The 19,462-nt window shown below is 44.7% G+C and overlaps 1 protein-coding gene across 1 annotated transcript in view; it reads right to left on the bottom strand.

Annotated features, from left to right (window-relative positions):
• Window positions 1-4,071: 4,071 nt before the first annotated feature.
• Window positions 4,072-19,462, bottom strand: part of LOC143808524 (uncharacterized) — a 108,061-nt gene continuing 92,670 nt past the window's right edge. Inside the window, exons 11-12 of the mRNA XM_077291284.1 lie at window positions 7,843-8,033; window positions 4,072-6,311 (exon numbers count right to left, since the gene is read on the bottom strand). Of these exons, the coding sequence (XP_077147399.1) occupies window positions 4,342-6,311; window positions 7,843-8,033 (2,161 nt within the window). The 3' untranslated portion in view covers window positions 4,072-4,341. The remainder of the gene's footprint in view (window positions 6,312-7,842; window positions 8,034-19,462) is intronic.

Raw genomic sequence — 19,462 nt, 5'->3', positions numbered from 1 at the left:
TGCTTCGGTCATTGTGCTCCGGCTGGCGGGGATAGTGGTCCTATCACTGATGTGACTGCTATCCAAAACATCTGAATCGTAATGGGACAGCATGGATCATGTTTACATAGGACAGGGGAGGGATATTGTTGTTTACTATTTTTCATTTTGTATAGGGGGCATGGGCATCGGTGGATTGAGCACAAGGTGAGTATTTTTGTTGTTTATTCTTTTCTCTTTTTTACAGGTGACATGTGCTTTAATGGAAAAGGCGTAAGATGAGTATAACTGCGCTTTTGTATTTCCACTTCAAATATTCTAGGTCTTCCTTTCAAATAAAGGATTTTATTCTGGCTGTGTCTTTTTTACAATCTAACTATGAGGTTAGTAATGGAGAAGAGTCTAATAGACTCCTCTCCATTACTAACATTACTAACCTGTGGGCTTGATGTCAGCGGCCATAAAACAGCTGACATTAACCCCACAACTATTTCCCCACTTGCCACAGCAACAGGGCAAGTGGGAAGAGCAGGGCAAAGTTCTAGAATTGGCGTATTTAATGAAAGCACCTTTTCTGGTGCAGCTGCGACTGCTATTTTTGGGATGGGGCAATACCCATAGCCCCTTACCAGCCTAAAAATACCAGCACCCAGCTGTTTGCTTTAGCTTGGCTGGTTGTCCAATGGGGGACCCTACCCCATTTTTTAAATTATTTATTTAAATAATAAAAAAAATGTCATGGGGACCCCTCTATTCTTAATAACCAGCCATCATAAAGCTGACATCAGAGGGTTGCAGCCCGCAGCTGTCAGTTTTGCCTGTCCTGGCTATAAAAATGGAAGAAACCCCAAGTCATTTTTTTTTATACTTTAATACTCCCATCAACGGCACCTGCTCTCTCTGTTTTCAGCAAAAGCAGGCCTAGGCGGATAGGAGTAGTTCTTTTTCATCAGTCGACGACTTTGACTGGAGGGAATCTTTTTACGGCTAATCTCAACTACTGGCTCACACTCATCTGACAGCGCTGGAACTGCAGCTCTCTGACCGGCGGTAATGAGCTGCCGGTGTTTTTTGTGCTGTCATACAGATGACAGCGTGGGAAACACCTGATGTCCGAGGTGCCTTCCTAGAGAAGTCCGTGTTTGAGCTCTGTGCCTGAACATTTGGTGTTCAGCACGGACCCCGATATTTACTGTTCGGGTTCGGCCATCTCTAGTTTTTATACATAGGTTAATTTAGACACATCTTGTTTCGGAGGCAAATATACATAAACTCTAATTCCATAAATATATAACATTTTTACCTTGACACTTATTGCATTAGACACCATGATGCAGCATGCAATGTGTGCCAGTGCTGATCACTGGCGTTTAACCTCTCTGATGCCACTGTCCATAGAGGCAGTGACATTGATCAGTTTGCAGCAGGAGGAAGCTCCCTCTCTGATCCGATAGGCACAACACAATTGTGATCGCGCTGTCCCTGTGATCTCCCTGGTGACCCCAGGCCGAAAGATGGCCATGGGGTCATTCAGGTTTGGTGGCCTACAAGTCCCTGCTGAGAACTGAGTGCATGACCTGACATTCCTCCTCCTAGTCTGTGATTGCCTGGTCTAATGCTTTGCAATGCAAAAGCATTGCAGAATACAAGATCAGTGATCAAGACAGGGAAAGTTGGTGTCAAATAGTGGGATAAATTACAAAAAAGTGAAAGAAAAAGTTTTTTAAAAAATTGTTAAAATACTAAAAATACTCAAAAAATAAAGAGCAAAAAAAGAAAAATATTAATCCATTAATACATACAGTTGCTTCTCGCAAAAATATCATCAAAAAGTTAGTTTATTTCAGTTCTTCAATACAAAAAGTGAAACTCACATATTACATAGAGTCACTACAAACAGAGTGATCTATTTCAAGTGTATATTTCTGCTAATGTTAATTATTATGGCATACAGACAATGAAAACCCAAAAGTAATTTTCTCAGTAAATTAGAATACTTTATATAACACCAGCTTGAGCCCCACACAACCTTCTTATATACAGCATGAGCCCCACAGTCTCTCCACATACTGAATGAGGCCCCACACAGCCTCCCATATACTGCATGAGGCCCCCACAGCCTCCCCATATACTGATTGAGCCCCACACAGCCTCCCCATATATTGCATGACAGTACACAGCCTCGCCATGTGCAGCATGTCACCCCCATAGCCTCCCCATGTGCTGCATGTCACCCCTATAGAATCCTCATGTTCATCCCATAGAATCCACATGTCCACCCTATAGAATCCCCATGTTCACCCCATAGAATCCACATGTTCACCCCCATAGAATCCTCGTGTTCATCCCATAGAATCCACATGTCCACCCCATAGAATCCCCGTGTTCACCCCCATAGAATCCCCGTGTTCACCCCCATAGAATCCCCATGTTCACCCCATAGAATGCCCATGTTCACCCCCATAGAATCCCCATGATCACGCAATAGAATCCCCATGTTCACCCCCATAGTATCCCCATGTTCACCCCCATAGAATCCCCATGTTCACCCTATAGAATCCCCATGTTCACCCCATAGAATCCCCATGATCACCCCATAGAATCCCCATGATCACCCCATAGTATCCCCATGTTCACTGTCACGCTTACGCCCTGACTTGTGGGTGTGAGCTCGGGGGGTTTGTAGCCCCACTGTGCCACAAACAAGACTACCCTGGAAGGGGCGTGACTATGACAGCTGCCTTAGTTTTCACTGGAGCCTCTGATGGTGAGGTCAGGCTTGTGCAGCAGGCAGCTGCCAGGTGCTACTCCAGGGTGGTGTCTGGCTGTGACTGCTGATCCCACTTGAAGAACAGGAACACTAGGACAGGTGCGGGCATCAGGCAGGACTAGCAAATGAGCACGGATGAAACTCAGATGAGTAGGCTGGCACAGCTGAGTCACAGGGCAAGAGATTACTGCAGCAGCAGAAGCTAAGCAGAGCGGAACCACAAGGAATGCGGAGAGAAGCTGGAACAAGAGGTTTCTGCAGCAGCAGAAGCTAAGCAGAGCGGAACCACAAGGAATGCGGAGAGGAGCTGTAGCAAGAGATATCTGCAGCAGCAGGACCATTGCAGAGTAGAACGGAGCAGAACCACAGGAGTGCAGAGCAGAGGTAAAGCTGCAAGAGAGCGGAGCACAGGCAAAGCCACAAGAGCCGCAAGAGTGCACAGCATAAGCAAACAGAGGACACAAGGAAAGACACAGCAGGGTAAGAAGCCACAGACAAGGAGACAGAGGTAGGACAAAGTTCAGACAAGGTAATGGAACAAGACAAGGTACAAGAACAAAGACACAGGATATTCTGCCTCCTGGAGGGCGGACAACAAGATCAAGGCAAAGCTAGAATAGAAACACTGAGACCAGGATATACAGCCTCCCGGAGGGCAGACAGACAAGATCAAGGCAAAGCTAAGAGTAGAACCTCCAGAAGGAGAAACACAGAGCAAGGCCTGGCAGCTCAGAACCAAAACACTATCTGAGTTAACACATTGCACAGGCCCAGTCCACAGCGTGGAGCTGCCCTAAATCACTGGAGGCCTCTTGGTAATTGGTCAGGAACACATTAGACAGGTGTGCCATGGTTCTATAAGAACCAGAGAGTTCTGGCACTGCCCCCCTATGCACACAGCCAGGAAGCATGCAGAGAGCAGAAGCACAGAATATGGAGCTGGCAACAGAGAGAACACAACATGACATGGAGCTGTGGGTAAGATGGTGTGTGAGAGATAAGAGGCCATGCCGTGATGCCAGCAAAGTTGTTACATTCACCTTATAGAATCCCCATGTTCACCCCATAGAATCCCCATTTTCACCTCATAGAATCCCCATGTTCACCCTATTGAATCTCCATGTTCACCCCCATAGAATCTCCATGTTCACTCCCATAGAATCCCCATGTTCACCCCATAGAATCCCCATGTTCATACACGTGAAAAAAAAAACACCACATACTCACCTCGGTCCACCACCCAGGCACCCTGCTTCTGCTTCTGTTGCTGTCTCCAGTGCGCTGACTCTCCAGCGGTACACAGCTGACGCAATGACATGACGTATTGGCATACCAAGACCATTTATTCTTAGATTTAAAAAAATAATAATAAAAAGCAAACATTTGTGTGACTGGTATAATAACAGGCCAGGAAAACTTACAATACCTTTGTAAACATATTATCTTGCACAAAAAATATAATGTGTATGTTGCACTTGGTCTTAGGAATGAATTTGTTCATCGCTCTCAATAAATTAAGATGATTTTTTTACATCAAAATTTCGAGTAACACTATACAGTAAAAAAAAAAAGAATAAATAGTACAAACAGATTCATTTGAAGGACACCCTTTCGTTCCATCCACTGTGTAGGTTCTTCTCCCCCACTTGGTACTGTAAAACAAACTTCCTAGTTGTTGGGTCGTCCTTAGAACAGATCACGACATACATGTATTTGCATTTCTCTGTACTGCAAGTTCCTTCCCAGTAACCATCCTTTATGAGTAACAAAGGAAAAAAGTTGTTTCCTTTTATGCTCACTTCAGCAACATCAGGAATCCGAAGTTTGAAGGAAACATTGCTATTTTCAGGCAGAACACCTTCCAGTGGTGTAACAAGATCAAATTGTTCTGCCCAGTCTGTGTATGCTAATGGGAATAGTGGCCATTTCACTGTGGGGTTTTTGCATATAATGAGGTAGTTACACTGGTGTCTATACACATTACTGTTTTTAGGTTTCACATTCACATGCAGTACATATGTTCCCGGCTGTGGAAGGTGGACCCTTATCTGCACGTTGCCCTCTGTTAGAGTTTGGAAGATGTGTCTTTGAGTCATCTCTGGAGTCATTTGTATTTCATCAGAGTGTAATGTAGGAAAAATGCTTAATTCACGCAAAAATGCAAAACTGATAGTAAAGCGACCATCTTCTGAATATATTATAGGATCAGGGTGCGAAGGCTGAATGAGGCCAGCCTTCTCTATATCTGGACCTGGTCCCACAGGATTATGGAGACTAGAAGGGAAAGATGGCCATTTCACCTTGGGGTTTGAGCATGTTACTAAATAATTACAGATGTAGCCGGCAGAGCCATCAAATATCTGAAGAACGTAAGAGCCAAAGCGTGGGAGGCGAACAGTAAGCTCTAACTTATGTTTCTGTGTGCTCTGTAAAACATGCATAGCCTCCGATGCGATCTGGACTTCTTCAGATTTCAGACTAACTGTGACATTTAATATTCGGTTAGTAGAAAAGCTGAGGATGAAACATCCATCTTCCGTGTGCACAATTGGGTCTGGATGTGAAGGCTGGAGTAGTCCAGCCATTTCTGTGTCTGGATTGGGGCCTACTGGATTATGGAGAATACTTGGAAAGGGCGGCCATTTCACTTTAGGATTTGAACAATGCAATAAGTAGTTGCAGATAAAACCATTATTGCTGTCAAATATCTGGAAAACATAAAAACCAAAGTTGGGAAGACGGATATTAAACTCAACTTTATGCTTTTCTGCCCTCTGTATAACATGGTATAGTATAGTCTGTATTTTATCAGACTTTAAGCTGCTGCTTAGTTTTAGATAGTTGTTGAGCTTGAAACTGATAGTACAACATCCATCATCTGTATGAATAATTGGGTCCAGATGTGAAGGTTGGAGAAGACCCGCCTTCTCTGTGTCCGGATTGGGGCCAGCTGGGTTACGTATCAATGTTGGGAACGGCAGACATGTGACATTGGGATTTGAGCATATTATCAGATAGTTGCAGACATACCCAATACCAACATCAAATATTTGGAGAACATAATGACCAGATTGTGGCAGATGAACACTAAACTCCACTTTTTCTTCTTGTACTGCTTGTATAATATGATTAAGAATGTTTTTTCCTTCACTGGATTTGAGACAGGCTGTAAGTTTTAGCTTTTTCTTCATGGCAAAACTTACAGAGCAGCACCCATCATTTGTATAAATGACTGGATCTTCGTGTGAAGGAGAGTAGAGCCCAGTTTGCTCTGAAAACAAGCTTGGACCAACAGGGTTAATGAGGCATTTGGGAATCTTCATTTGGTTGTCAATAACTTTGCAATCAATTCTGTAATCCAAAACCATCTGGTAGGCCTCTTTTGTATCTTGTTTCCTTGCATAAATTTGTAAAATGTGTTGACCAGTCTTTTGGGGATAAATATCAAACTTGGCTTCATGATCAATGAGTCTTAGTAGACCAGGATCTTCTGTTTCTTGTAGAGTGAAGAGGAAGAGCAGGTCGTACTGGCTGTCTACAGTGATGGATACTTTCCCGTTTTCTGGAAAAGAAAAAAACATTCCTAGTTACTATAATAATACTGATCTCCATCATGTCCTAACTAAATGTATTTCCGAATACCAGAAAATGATTCAACATATAGATATAGTGTTGGCTACCTTTTTAGAGCATGTGTGTGTAATTCAGATGCAACAGATAATTTTGCAACTTGGGTAAAAAAAAGTGTTGTGGTTACTTGTTAATATTGTCTGTTTTTATTTTTCCCCTCCCTAAATTTACTTTACCTGCACTTGCATTAAACACAATTAGAAAATTAATTTCAAACTGTACTATTTTTGTCAGCACCCTTTTTTCTGCCTACACAGGTGTAGAAGAGAGGACCGGGCTGCACGTGCTGCAGAAGCGCCGGGTCCGGAACTACTGGGGACGCAGCAAGCCGGTAACCTGGGTGAAGAGGGAGTAACCAGGGGAAGTAGGTTAAAAGGGGATTGCGCAGGAACTGAAGAGGGCTTTCCGCCAGAGTGCTGAACGGGTGCGGATCGCGTCTGCAGTGAGGAGATGATAGGCCGCAGCATGCAGAGACAGGGCGGCCGCCTGAGAGACCTACCCATATCGGCGGGTACGCAGGGAGATGTGTGCCGGGCAGAGCATCACAGCACGGATGTTCAGGTATTGGCCGGCACACAGAGGAGCGCACGCCGGACAGAGCATTGCAGAGCAGCCATTGAGGTGACGGCGGCTGCTCAGAGAGACACGTGCCGAGGGGAATCTTGCGGAGAGCTCTACTATTCTGCTCTATTCTGCAGTTGAATGGACTAGGGGCTCAGCGGGCAAAATCAGTGACCACCCGCTCCCGCCAGAAGGGACCGTGTGTGGGGTGAGGACGCCTGAAGAAGATTTGAAGATTTGACTATATATTTGAAGAATCTGCACCGACCTCCGCCGGCATCCCATTACCCACTAGACTTCCCGAGAGTGACAGACAGCGGAGCCACGATAAGTGAATCTGATAACTAAAGACTGTTTAGTTAAACAACCGTTGCATCCCCTTTTCCCTGTTAACTCCCTGCAAGGAGTTTATTGTTGTTGAACAATTAATTAATAGTTAAGGCTACGTTCACATTAGCAGCGGCGCCGCATGCGTCATGCGCCCCTATATTTAACATGGGGGCGCATGGACATGCGTCGCACTTGCGTTTTGCGCCGCATGCGTCGCTGCGGCGCCCGCGTCCGGGCGCAGAGGACGCAGCAAGTTGCATTTTTGCTGCGTCCAAAATCAATTAAAAAAAGGACGCATGCGGCGCAAAACGCAGCGTTGTGCATGCATTTTGCTGCGTTTTTGTTTGCGTTGTGCGCTGCGGCGCCGACGCTGCGGCGCACAACGCAAATGTGAACGTAGCCTAACCCCTGCTCCGCGCGTCTGTGTTGCTGCATCCAAGCACCTGTGTGTTACACAAGCAAGGCGGGGAAACTTCTTTCCCCATTGTTCTGCGCCATAGAATTAATGGAGTAAAACGCTGCCATGTGAAACCAAGCTGGACGCCATCAATAATCTAGTGAGAATATTTTACCTGTTTCGATAACAGCTGCTTCTGGCTGAGAAGAAAGCAGTCCTAAGCTGTAGAAGTGGCTTCTGCGGTGAACACTTAGCACAAACTGCTTCTGGGACACTTCTGGCTCCAGTAATTGAAACTCTGTTTTCTCCGGGAAGTGATCGCCAATAAAGAGAGCAGGATGAGTCAGGAAATAAAACTCATTGTACCTTGGAAGAAAGAAGAATAAAGAAAAATAAGAAATGGTGGAAAAGTATCATTATCAAATGTGACGGGAATGATTTGAGATAGCGGCCCCAAGTCACTTGTGAGCAGTGTATTGTACTGAATTAGAATAAATGTGTGCGATTACATATATTGTCCATGTTCAATATATAAAATGTCTACTATAAATATCACAGCTAGAGGACTTGTAGACGTTTGATCAAAAATTTTAACTCAAGTTTTTACTTGTGTCACAATAGTGGAATGTATGCATTCATTAATTGCAGAGGGTTGTTGCAGAGTCCAAAAATGCACCTTTAGTCCAACTACAGGGATAGAGCGCAAAATCTTCTTTACTGAATATTTAATAAAAACATGTTTTGACAGAGTAACATTATAAAAATGAGATACAGATCCTACATGTTTCAAGTGGTTTACCTGCTGGTTTATTCATGGCATGATGCATTTTTGGACTTTCACTTGAATGCTATGGTCTGTGTACAAGATTATACTGGTGAGCTGGTTTACTTTTTCGTGTTTTTTGACCTGTTGCAGAATGTTTGTATATATGTCTGTATTATTGCATACAGTGGGTACGGAAAGTATTCAGACCCCTTTACATTTTTCACTCTTTGTTTTACAGCCATTTGGTACATTCTAAAAAGTTCATTTGTTTTCTCATTAATATACACTCTGCACCCCATCTTCACTGAAAAAAAAGCAGAAATGTAGACATTTTTGCAAATTTATTGAAAAAGATCAAACAAAATATCACATGGTCATAAGAATTCAGACCCTTTGCTCAGACACTCATATTTAAGTCACGTGCTGTCCATTTCCTTGTGATCCTTCTTGAACTAATTCTACTCCTTCATTGGAGTCCAGCTGTGTTTAATTAACCCCTTCCCGACCTTTGACGCCATGTAGGCATCATGAAAGTCGGTGCCAATCCGACCTGTGACGCCTATGTGGCGTCATGGAATGATCGCGTCCCTGCAGATCGGGTGAAAGGGTTAACTCCAATTTTACCCGATCTGCAGGGACAGGGGGAGTGGTACTTCAGCCCAGTGGGGGTGGCTTCACCCCCCCGTGGCTACGATCGCTCTGATTGGCTGTTGAAAGTGAAGCAGCCAATCAGAGCGATTTAGAATATTTCACCTATGAAAATGGTGAAATATTACAATCCAGCCATGGCCGATGCTGCAATATCATAGGCCATAGCTGAAAAACCTAATCTGCCCCCCCCCCCACCACCACCGATCGCCTCCCCAGTCCTCCTTTCTGCGCCGTACTGTGGTCCGCTCCCCTCCGTCCTCCTGTCCGCTCCCCCGTCCTCCTGTCCGCTCCCCAGTGCTTCGATCCACCCCCCGTGCTCCGATCCCCCCGTGCTCCGATCTCCCCCCCTCATACTTACCGAGCCTCGCGGTGTCCGTCCGTCTTCTTCATGGGCGCCGCCATCTTCCAAAATGGCGTACGCATGCGCAGTGCGCCCGCCGAATCTGCTGGCCGGCAGATTCGTTCCAGGTATATTTTGATCACTGTGATAAAACCTATCACAGTGATCAAAATAAAAAAAATAGTAAATGAACCCCCCCTTTATCACCCCCGTAGGTAGGGACAATAATAAAAAAAAAGAAAATATATTTTTTTTTTCTTACCCCACTAGGGTTAGGGTTAGGGCTAGGGTTAGGGTTAGAATTAGGGTTAGAACTAGAGTTAGGGTTAGATGAGACTATGTGCACACATGGTGCGGATTTGGCTGTGGATCCGCAGCGGATTGGCCGCTGCGGATTCGTAGCAGTTTTCCATCAGGTTTACAGTACCATGTAAACCTACTGAAAACCAAATCCGCTGTGCCCATGGTGCGGAAAATACCGCGCGGAAACGCTGTGTTGTATTTTCCGCAGCATGTCAATTCTTTGTGCGGATTCCGTTTTACACCTGCTCCTCAATAGGAATCCGCAGGTGAAATCCGCACAAAAAACACTGGAAATCCGTGGTAAATGTGCAGGTAAAATGCAGTACCTTTTACCTGCGGATTTTTCAAAAATGGTGCGGAAAAATCTCACACGAATCCGCAATGTGGGCACATAGTCTTAGGGTTAGTTAGGGTTGGAATTAGAGTTAGGGTTAGAATTAGGGCTAGGGTTGGAAATAGGGTTAAGATTAGGCTTGTGGTTAGGGTTAGGGGTATGTTGGGGTTAGGGTTGAGGTAAGGGTTGGGATTAGGGTTAGGGGTGTGTTGGGTTAGGGTTGTGGTTAGGGGTGTGTTGGGGTTAGGGTTATATCTAGAGTTGGGATTAGGGTTTGGGGTGTGTTGGGGTTAGTGTTGGAGTTAGAATTGAGGGGTTTCCACTGTTTAGGCACATCAGGGGTCTCCAAACGCAACATGGCGCCACCATTGATTCCAGCCAATCTTGCATTCAAAAAGTCAAATGGTGCTCCCTCCCTTCCGAGCCCCGCTGTGCACCCAAACAGTGGTTTACCCCCACATATGGGGTACCAGCATACTCAGGACAAACTGGGCAACAATTATTGGGATCCAATTTCTCCTGTTATCCTTGCGAAAATAAAAAGTTGCTTGCTAAAACATAATTTTAGAGGAATGAAAAATTATTTTTTATTTTCACGGCTCTGCGTTATAAACTTCTGTGAAGCACTTGGGGGTTTAAAGTGCTCACCACACATCTAGATAAGTTCCTTGGGGGGGTCTAGTTTCCAAAATGGGGTCACTTGTGGGGGGTTTCTTCTCTTTAGACACATCAGGGGCTCTGCAAATGCAACGTGACACCCGCAGACCATTCCATCAAAATTTGCATTTCAAAACGTCACTGCTTCCCTTCCGAGCCCCGACTTGTGCCCAAACAGTGGTTTACCCCCACATATGGGGTATCAGTGTACTCAGGACAAACTGGACAACAACTATTGGGGTCCAATTTCTCCTGTTACCCTTGTGAAAATAAAAAATTGCTTGCTAAAACATAATTTTTGAGGAAAGAAAAATGATTTTTTATTTTCACGGCTCTGCGTCGTTTACAACGCAAACTTCTGTGAAGCACTTGGGGGTTCAAAGTGCTCACCACATATCTAGATACGTTCCGTGGGGGGTCTAGTTTCCAAAATGGGGTCACTTGTGGGGGGTTTCTACTGTTTAGGCATATCAGGGGCTCTGCAAACGTAACATGATGCCCGCAGACCATTCCATCAAAGTCTGCATTCCAAAACGTCACTACTTCCCTTCTGAGCCCCGGCATGTGCCCAAACAATGGTTAATCCCAACATATGGGGTATCAGCATACTCAGGAGAAACTGAACAACAACTCTTGGGGTCAAATTTCTCCTGTTACCCTTGGGAAAATTTAAAAATTCTGGGCTAAAAAATATTTTTGAGGAAAGAAAACACATTTATTATTTTCACGGCTCTGCGTTATAAACTTCTGCGAAGCACTTTGGGGTTCAAAGTGCTCACCACACATCTAGATAAGTTCCCTTGGGGGTCTAGTTTCCAAAATGAGGTCACTTGTGGGGAGTTTCTACTGTTTAGGCACATCAGGGGCTCTGCAAACGCAACGTGACGCCCGCAGAGCATTCCATCAAAATCTGCATTTCAAAACGTCACTACTTCCCTTCTGAACCCCGACGTGTGCTCAAACAGTGGTTTACCCCCACAAATGGGGTATCATCGTACTCATGACAAACTGGACAACAACATTTGGGGTCCAATTTCACCTGTTACCCTTGGAAAATAAAAAATGCCGGGCACACAGGGGCTCTCCAAACGCGACATGGTGTCTGCTAACGATTGGAGCTAATTTTCCATTCTTAAAGTCAAATGGCACGCCTTCCCTTCCGAGCTTTGCCGTGCACCCAAACAGTGGTTTACCCCTACATATGAGGTATCTGCGTACTCAGGAGAAATTGCCCAACAAATTTTAGGATCCATTTTATCCTGTTGCCCATGTGAAAATGAAAAAATTGAGGCTAAAGAAATTTTGTGTGAAAAAAATGTACTTTTTCATTTTTACGGATCAATTTGTGAAGCACCTGAGGGTTTAAAGTGCTCACTATGCTTCGAGATAAATTCCTTGGGGGGTCTAGTTTCCAAAATGGGGTCAATTGTGGGGGAGCTCCAATGTTTAGGCACACAGGGGCTTTCCAAACGCGACATGGTGTCCGCTAACGATGGAGATAATTTTTCATTCAAAAAGTCAAATGGCGCTCCTTTCCTTCCGAGCCTTACCATGTGCCCAAACAGTGGTTTACCCCCACATGTGAGGTATCGGTGTACTCAGGAGAAATTGCCAAACAAATTTTAGGATCCATTTTATCCTGTTGCCCATGTGAAAATGAAAAAATTGAGGCTAAAATAATTTTTTTGTGAAAAAAAAGTACTTTTTCATTTTTACGGATCAATTTGTGAAGCACCTGGGGGTTTAAAGTGCTCACTATGCTTCTAGATAAGTTCCTTGGGGGGTCTAGTTTCCAAAATGGGGTCACATGTGGGGGAGCTCCAATGTTTAGGCACACGGGGGCTCTCCAAACGCGACATGGTTTCCGCTAAAGATTGGAGCCAATTTTTCATTCAAAAAGTCAAATGGCGCTCCTTCCCTTCCGAGCCCTGCCGTGCGCCCAAACAGTGGTTTACCCCCACGTATGAGGTATCAGCGTACTCAGGACAAATTGGACAACAATGTTCATGGTCCAGTTTCTCCTTTTACCCTTGGGAAAATAAAAAAAATTGTTGCTAAAAGATCATTTTTGTGACTAAAAAGTTAAATGCTCATTTTTTCCTTCCATGTTGCTTCTGCTGCTGTGAAACACCTGAAGGGTTAATAAACTTCTTGAATGTGGTTTTGAGCACCTTGAGGGGTGCAGTTTTTAGAATGGTGTCACTTTTGGGTATTTTCAGCCATATAGACCCCTCAAACTGACTTCAAATGTGAGGTGGTCCCTAAAAAAAATGGTTTTGTAAACATTTTGTTGTAAAAATGAGAAATCACTGGTCAAATTTTAACCCTTATAACTTCCTAGCAAAAAATAATTTTGTTTCCAAAATTGTGCTGATGTAAAGTAGACATGTGTGAAATGTTATTTATTAACTATTTTGTGTCACATAAGTCTCTAGTTTAACAGAATAAAAATTCAAAATGTGAAAATTGCGAAATTTTCACAATTTTCGCCAAATTTCCGTTTTTTTTCACAAATATACTCAGAAATTATCGACCTAAATTTACCACTAACATGAAGCCCAATATGTCTCGAAAAAACAATCTCAGAACCGCTAGGATCCGTTGAAGCGTTCCTGAGTTGTTACCTCATAAAGGGACACTGGTCAGGATTGCAAAAAACGGCCAGGTCATTAAGGTCAAAATAGGCTGGGTCATGAAGGGGTTAAACTGATAGGGCTTGACTTGGAAATGCTCACACCTGTCTATTTAAGACCTCACAGCTCACAGTGCATGTCAGAACAAATGAGAATCATGAGGGCAAAGGAACAGTCCAAGGAGCTCAGAGACAGAATTTTGGCAAGGCACAGATCTGGCCAAGGTTATAACAGAATTTCTGCAGTACTCAAGTGGCCTCTACGATCCTTAAAATGAAAACATTTGGAACAACCAGAAGTCTTCCTAGACTTGGCCTTCCAGCCAAACTGAGCAATCGTGAGAGAAGAACCTTGGTGAGAGAGGTAAAGAAGAACCCAAAAATCACTGTGGCTGAGCTCCAGAGATGTAGTATAGTAAGGTGATGGGAGAAAGTTCCAGAAAGACAACTATCACTGCAGCCCTCCACCAGTCGGGCCTTTATGGCAGAGTGGCCCAATGGAAGCCTCTCCTCCGTGCAAGACATATGAAAGCCTGCACAGTGTTTGCTAAAAAACACATGAAGGACTCACAGACTATCAGAAATAAGATCCTTTGGTCTGATGAGATGAAGATAGACCTTTTTTGGAGATAATTCTAAGCGGTATGTGTGGAGAAAACCAGGCACTGCTCATCACTTGCCCAATACAATCCTAACAGTGAAGCATGGTGGTGGCAGCATCATGCTATGGGGGTGTTTTTTAGCTGCAGGGACAGGACAAATGGTTGCCATTGAAGGAAACATAAATGCGGCCAAGTACAGAGATATCCTGGATGAAAACCTCTTCCAGAGAGCTCTGGATCCCAGACTTGGCCGAAGGTTCACCTTCCAACAAGATAATGACCCTAATAAAATAACAAAGGAGTGGCTTCAGAACAACTCTGTGACCCAATTGCGCATCTCTGGAAAGACCTGAAAATGGCTACATTTCTGTTTTTTTCAGTCAAGATGGGGTGCAGAGTGTACATTAATGAGAAAACAAGTGAACTTTTAAGAATTTAACTAATGTCTCTCTGTAGGAGCATCATTCTGTGTGTGAGGACTGTGGGGCCTTCATACTGTGTGGGAGGACAATGGGGGATATCATAGAATGTGTGGGAGGAGTTCTGGAAGCATTATACTGTGTCTGGGCCTCTGAAAACCATCATATCGTGTGTGGGGAGCAGTGGAGACAGTACACTGTGTAGGGGAAACTATGTGACTTTATCCTGTGTAGGGAAAAATATAAGACTCTATACTGTTTGGGGGGAAACTATGGAACTTCATACTGTGTGTATGTGTGGAGGGGTTGTGGGGCCATCATATGTGTGTTGAGGGCTGTGGCTCATCATACTGTGTATGTGGAGGCGTTGTGTGGCCATTACACTGTGTGGGAGAACAAACTGTGAATTGCTATGGTAGTATCCAGGGCCGGTTTTAGACAAAGTGGGGCCCTAGGCAAAAACTTAAAGTGGGGCCCCAAATGCTATCATTGTAAAATCACACAAACATGTAGGTTACATTACATGAGCAGGATGCGGATACAGTTGGTGGAGGGGCCTGGAGCCAGTGCTCACACCGTGGCCCCCATAATTAGGGGCCTTATCTCGGCCAACAGGTCTGCCACTATTAGCTGTATGCAGGGGCGTTGCTAGGGTCAGAAAGGATTGGGGGCCCAAGCCCCAAGACAAAGAGTTACCTCCAACCCCCTCTTAATTTTTTTTTAACACCACAGATAACACAGTGATAACTCTCTGAGTACAGATAATTTAGTAGATGTCACCTGCAGTCCTATGTAACGCCACAGATAGACATAGCGTTTCAGAGTAAGACTATGTTCACATGCAGCATTTGTTTCAGTAGCCTAAACCTTTTCTCCTAGCAGTAAAAATGTTGTTTTCTTCACACTTTTTTCAGCTTTTTTTTGGAGTGAGGATGTTTGCTTTGTCTACAGTATGTTTAAGACCACATTCATATGATCAGTATTTGGTCAGTATTTCACATCAGTATGTGTAAGCCAAAACCAGGAGGGTGAGAAATACCGAAGTGGTGACGTGTTTCTCAGGGTATGTGCACACGCTGCGGATTTTGCTGTGGATCTGCAGCAGTTTTCCATGCGTTGTACTGCACCATGTAAACCTATGGAAAACAAAAGCCGCAGTACACATGGTGCGGAAAATACCACGTAGAAACGCTGCGTTGTATTTTCTGCAGCATGTCAATTCTTTGTGCAGATTCTGCAGCGTTTTACACCTGCTCCATAATAGGAATCCGCAGGTGTAAAAACGCTGTTGAAAACCGCACAAAAAACACGGTAATTCCGCCGTAAATCCGCCCTGTGTTTTACCTGCAGATTTTTAGGAATCTGTGTGGAATAATCCACGGCAGATTCCGCAACGTGTGCACATAGCCTCATTGTTCCACTGCTGTTTCTGCATTACAAATACTGATGTGAAATACTGAACATGTAAACGAGACCTAATAGTTTAATTCACCAAAACAACTCAAAAAATGCCGTTGCAATATCTGCAGCTTTTTTATTCTTTCATTGCTTTCTACGGGTGAAAACACACTGGAAGAAGTAACACGCTGCAGATTTAAAAAGCTCTACAGTTCTGAAATCCAGTCAGTAAACAAACAAGCGCCTGCAGGAGATTTCGGAAATCTCCTATGTTTTGCTGGCACTTTGAAAAGCAGCTTTTCGCCATGTTCATATGCAGAATTTTTGCCACTTTTTCTTCTGCAAATAAGAAGTTTTGCAGCATTTTACAGCACAAGCAAAAACTGAGATTTTCAGAAATCTCCTGCACACCCTTTTATTTTCCCCTGACTGAATTTCACAACTGCAGCTTTCTTTAAATCTGCAGCATGTCGCTTTCAGCAATTTTTTTCACCAGTAGAAAGCAATGAAAAAGTTTAAAAAATGCTGCAAATGTTGCAACGTTGTTTTTCGCTGCGTTTTTGGTGAATAAAACTAACTTTATTAAACATGTACTGTAGACAAAATGCATACTGTAAAAAACAAACAGCAAAAGCTCTAAGGGCGTGTGTCCACAATCAGTAAATGCTGCAGGTCGGCTGCTATGCACTTGTACAGCGTCCAACCCTCAGCGGGCAGATGTTACAGTATAGTGGAGGGGATTTCAAGAAAATCCATCTCTACTATGCGTGCACTGACACCCGCACCTCACCTGCGGAGACGGACATGTGGCGCGACTCTCGAGACCCCAGCATGCCAATTTATGTGGCGTAGACGCGAGTCTCCGCCAGAGAAATCTCACCCATGCAATGTATAGGACGCGGTGATTCCACGCGGTTCAATGAACACATGCGGAATCACCTGTGTTCAAAACATGGCAGCACTTTGGACGCAGCGCATGTCCACTGTGTCCAAAGGGCTGCCATTTCCAGATTGTCTGCACATACCCTAAACAAATGGGTGCTTTGAAAGCAGTGTTTTTACTGCCAAGAGAGCAGGCTTTGGCTGCAAAAAAAAGCACCAAAAATGCTGATTCCTATGCACACCTGTACTATATATGTGTATGATTTACCCTTCTTGTTTCACGTGGGAATTTATTTATTTCTATATAATAAATACCCTGATACAGCAGCCAATATTCCTGCCTTGTGTCATCCAGACAGTAGTGACAGGAGGTCGCCCTGTCAGATTACAAGCAGTGACTGTGGTCAGAGCCTATGCTGATCCCTGCTGTATGTGACTGTGAAACCTGATCCTACAGCACAGAGCTCAGGGACCACATGAGTAAATCACTGCACTAAGGGGGTCTCAAGGGGGGTTTGGGAGAGATGCTCTGGGACTGCTGCTTCACTGCTGTACAAACTCTGGGCACTTCATACAGGGGTTGCAGATGCAGGGGGCCCCCTTTGTAGGTGGGGGTCCCAGGCGTCTGCCTGGTCTGCCTGTGCCAAACGCTGGCCCTGGTGGTATCATACTGTGTGCGGGGATATGTTGATCATGGTACATCTGATAATGTGTGCAAACTGTAAAGCGCTGCGGAATATGTTAGTGCTATATAAAAATAGAGATTAATATTATCTATACTTAACAGTAGTGATATGTTTAAACTTTGTAAAAAACAGTACATTATGTGGTTTCAATTAGCTGCTACAGGTATGAATACATGTTACAATAAGCCCTATCAAACATTTATTTACAGTAGCCGCTAGTTAAGATATTTAGTTCTGCTCAATATTAAGTGATAAAATAATTATAATACTAATAATAAAAAATAATTTTGACCTGTTAGTTCAACCATCCTCAACAGTCACGGTTTCTCATTTGGAAAACTACGGTAAATGTTTAGCCCTGCCATAGAGGCATACCTGGTTCCTACAGCTTCATAGTACAGAAAAAGGACTTTCTGCTTCTCTATAAAATGTTTGTGGAACGCCCACCAGGGCCATGGGGTACTTGGCACCGGGTCTGGTACTTAAGGGGATGTGTCACGGCGGCGGCGACCCGCTCCATGGCCCTGGGCACCCATGTCAAGGGAAAAGTATTTTAAGGGGTTTTGAATAAAGTTTGTGTTCGTGACGCCACCTGTGGTTCTCGGTCAGAGGTGATAGACACTGCTTAAAGGGCTCCACTGGGGTGATGTTATGGCAGCTAAGGCTACTTTCACACTAGCGTCGCGCACTGCACATCGCAATGCATCGTTGTGGAGAAAAAACGCATCCTGCAAAGTTGTCTGCAGGATGCGTTTTTCTCCATAGACTTTTATTAGCGACGCATTGCGACGCAGTGCCACACGTCGCAACCATCGTGCGACGGTTGCGTCATGTTTTGGCGCACCGCCGGCACAAAAAAAGTTACATGTAACGTTTTTTTGTGCGTCTAGTCCGCCATTTTCGACTGCGCATGCGCGGCCGAAACTCTGCCCCCTCCTCCCCGGACCTTGCAATGGGACAGCGGAAGCATCTTAAGACTGCTTCTGCTGCCCAAGTCGGGCATTTTCTTCACACTATGCGTCGGTACGTCGGCCCGACGCAGCGCGACGGCCCCATACTGATGCTAGTGTGAAAGCAGCCTAAGATGGTATAACTTCCCACAGGTGAAGCTGGGTCCCCAGGGCTACCGGTGTGTAGATGGAGATGGTGGGTAGTGCAGAAAGAAAATGAGGACACAGGTTTGCAGTCTCTTTACCTGGTTTACTAAAGACTTCAGGCAGCCACAGTCCAGGGCACCAGATCACAGGTACAGGCAGGGTCCGGCCAGCTTGGAAGCGAGTTCAAAGTCCTCTTTACCAGGTGGAGTTAGAAACCTTCCTACTAGCTCTGTGGTGTAGTCCCTTGCTGCCTGTGGCTTCCGTCAAGGTCCTTACTGTTCTCTCTGTCCTCCTTAAAGGTGGGACACTAAGCCGTATGACAGGTGGCTCGAACCTTTTTACAGGGTCTCTATCATGACCTGGGCTTTATGCACCACTGTGTCTCCTGTGTATTAGGGTGGACAGATGACGTGTAGTCCAGCTGTCCTGCCGGCTTCTGCTGTAAGTCTTGGAATCCCTCACAACCTCGGTCTTCCCGCTACCGATGTCTGCGCTCTGCAGGGAGGTAGCCCAGTTGGAGCTGTCCTCCCCAATTGTCACTCTCCTGTGCTTCGCTCTCCTGCATGCTCACTGCAAGCCATTCTTCCTTCTGTGTTATCTCTGTCCAGGAGCTGTGGAACCCCCTTTTGTTCCACGGTCCCTCTGCTTTCCTCTGTGCCTCAGACTGCTCCAGTCTGATGTCTGGCACTCCCTTTCAGGAACTAACTACTTTCCCTCCAGACCAGAATATATACAGTATATAGGTGTATATATAGGGGAGCCACCCACAAGCTGGATCAGAGCTAACCCCTTCTGGCCTGGAGTGTGAACATGTATATTGTGGTTACCTGATAAAGAAGATCTTCCCTTACTTCCAAGCGTGACATCCCGTAAGGAAAGCAATGCCACTGTAACAACTAGGACCCTGGGGTGTTACATTTGTATATCTCTATATTTCTGCCCTGTGCAGGAGATCTAGAAGTGAGGATGCCCAAGGAGAACATACTTTTTCCTCTCATGAGCTCTACTTTCTTTTTACCAACACTTAC

The sequence above is a fragment of the Ranitomeya variabilis genome, chromosome 2 (genome assembly GCF_051348905.1).
Source record: "Ranitomeya variabilis isolate aRanVar5 chromosome 2, aRanVar5.hap1, whole genome shotgun sequence".
Classification (NCBI taxonomy): Eukaryota; Metazoa; Chordata; class Amphibia; order Anura; family Dendrobatidae; genus Ranitomeya; species Ranitomeya variabilis.
This window is presented reverse-complemented; position numbering and strand designations above follow the sequence as displayed.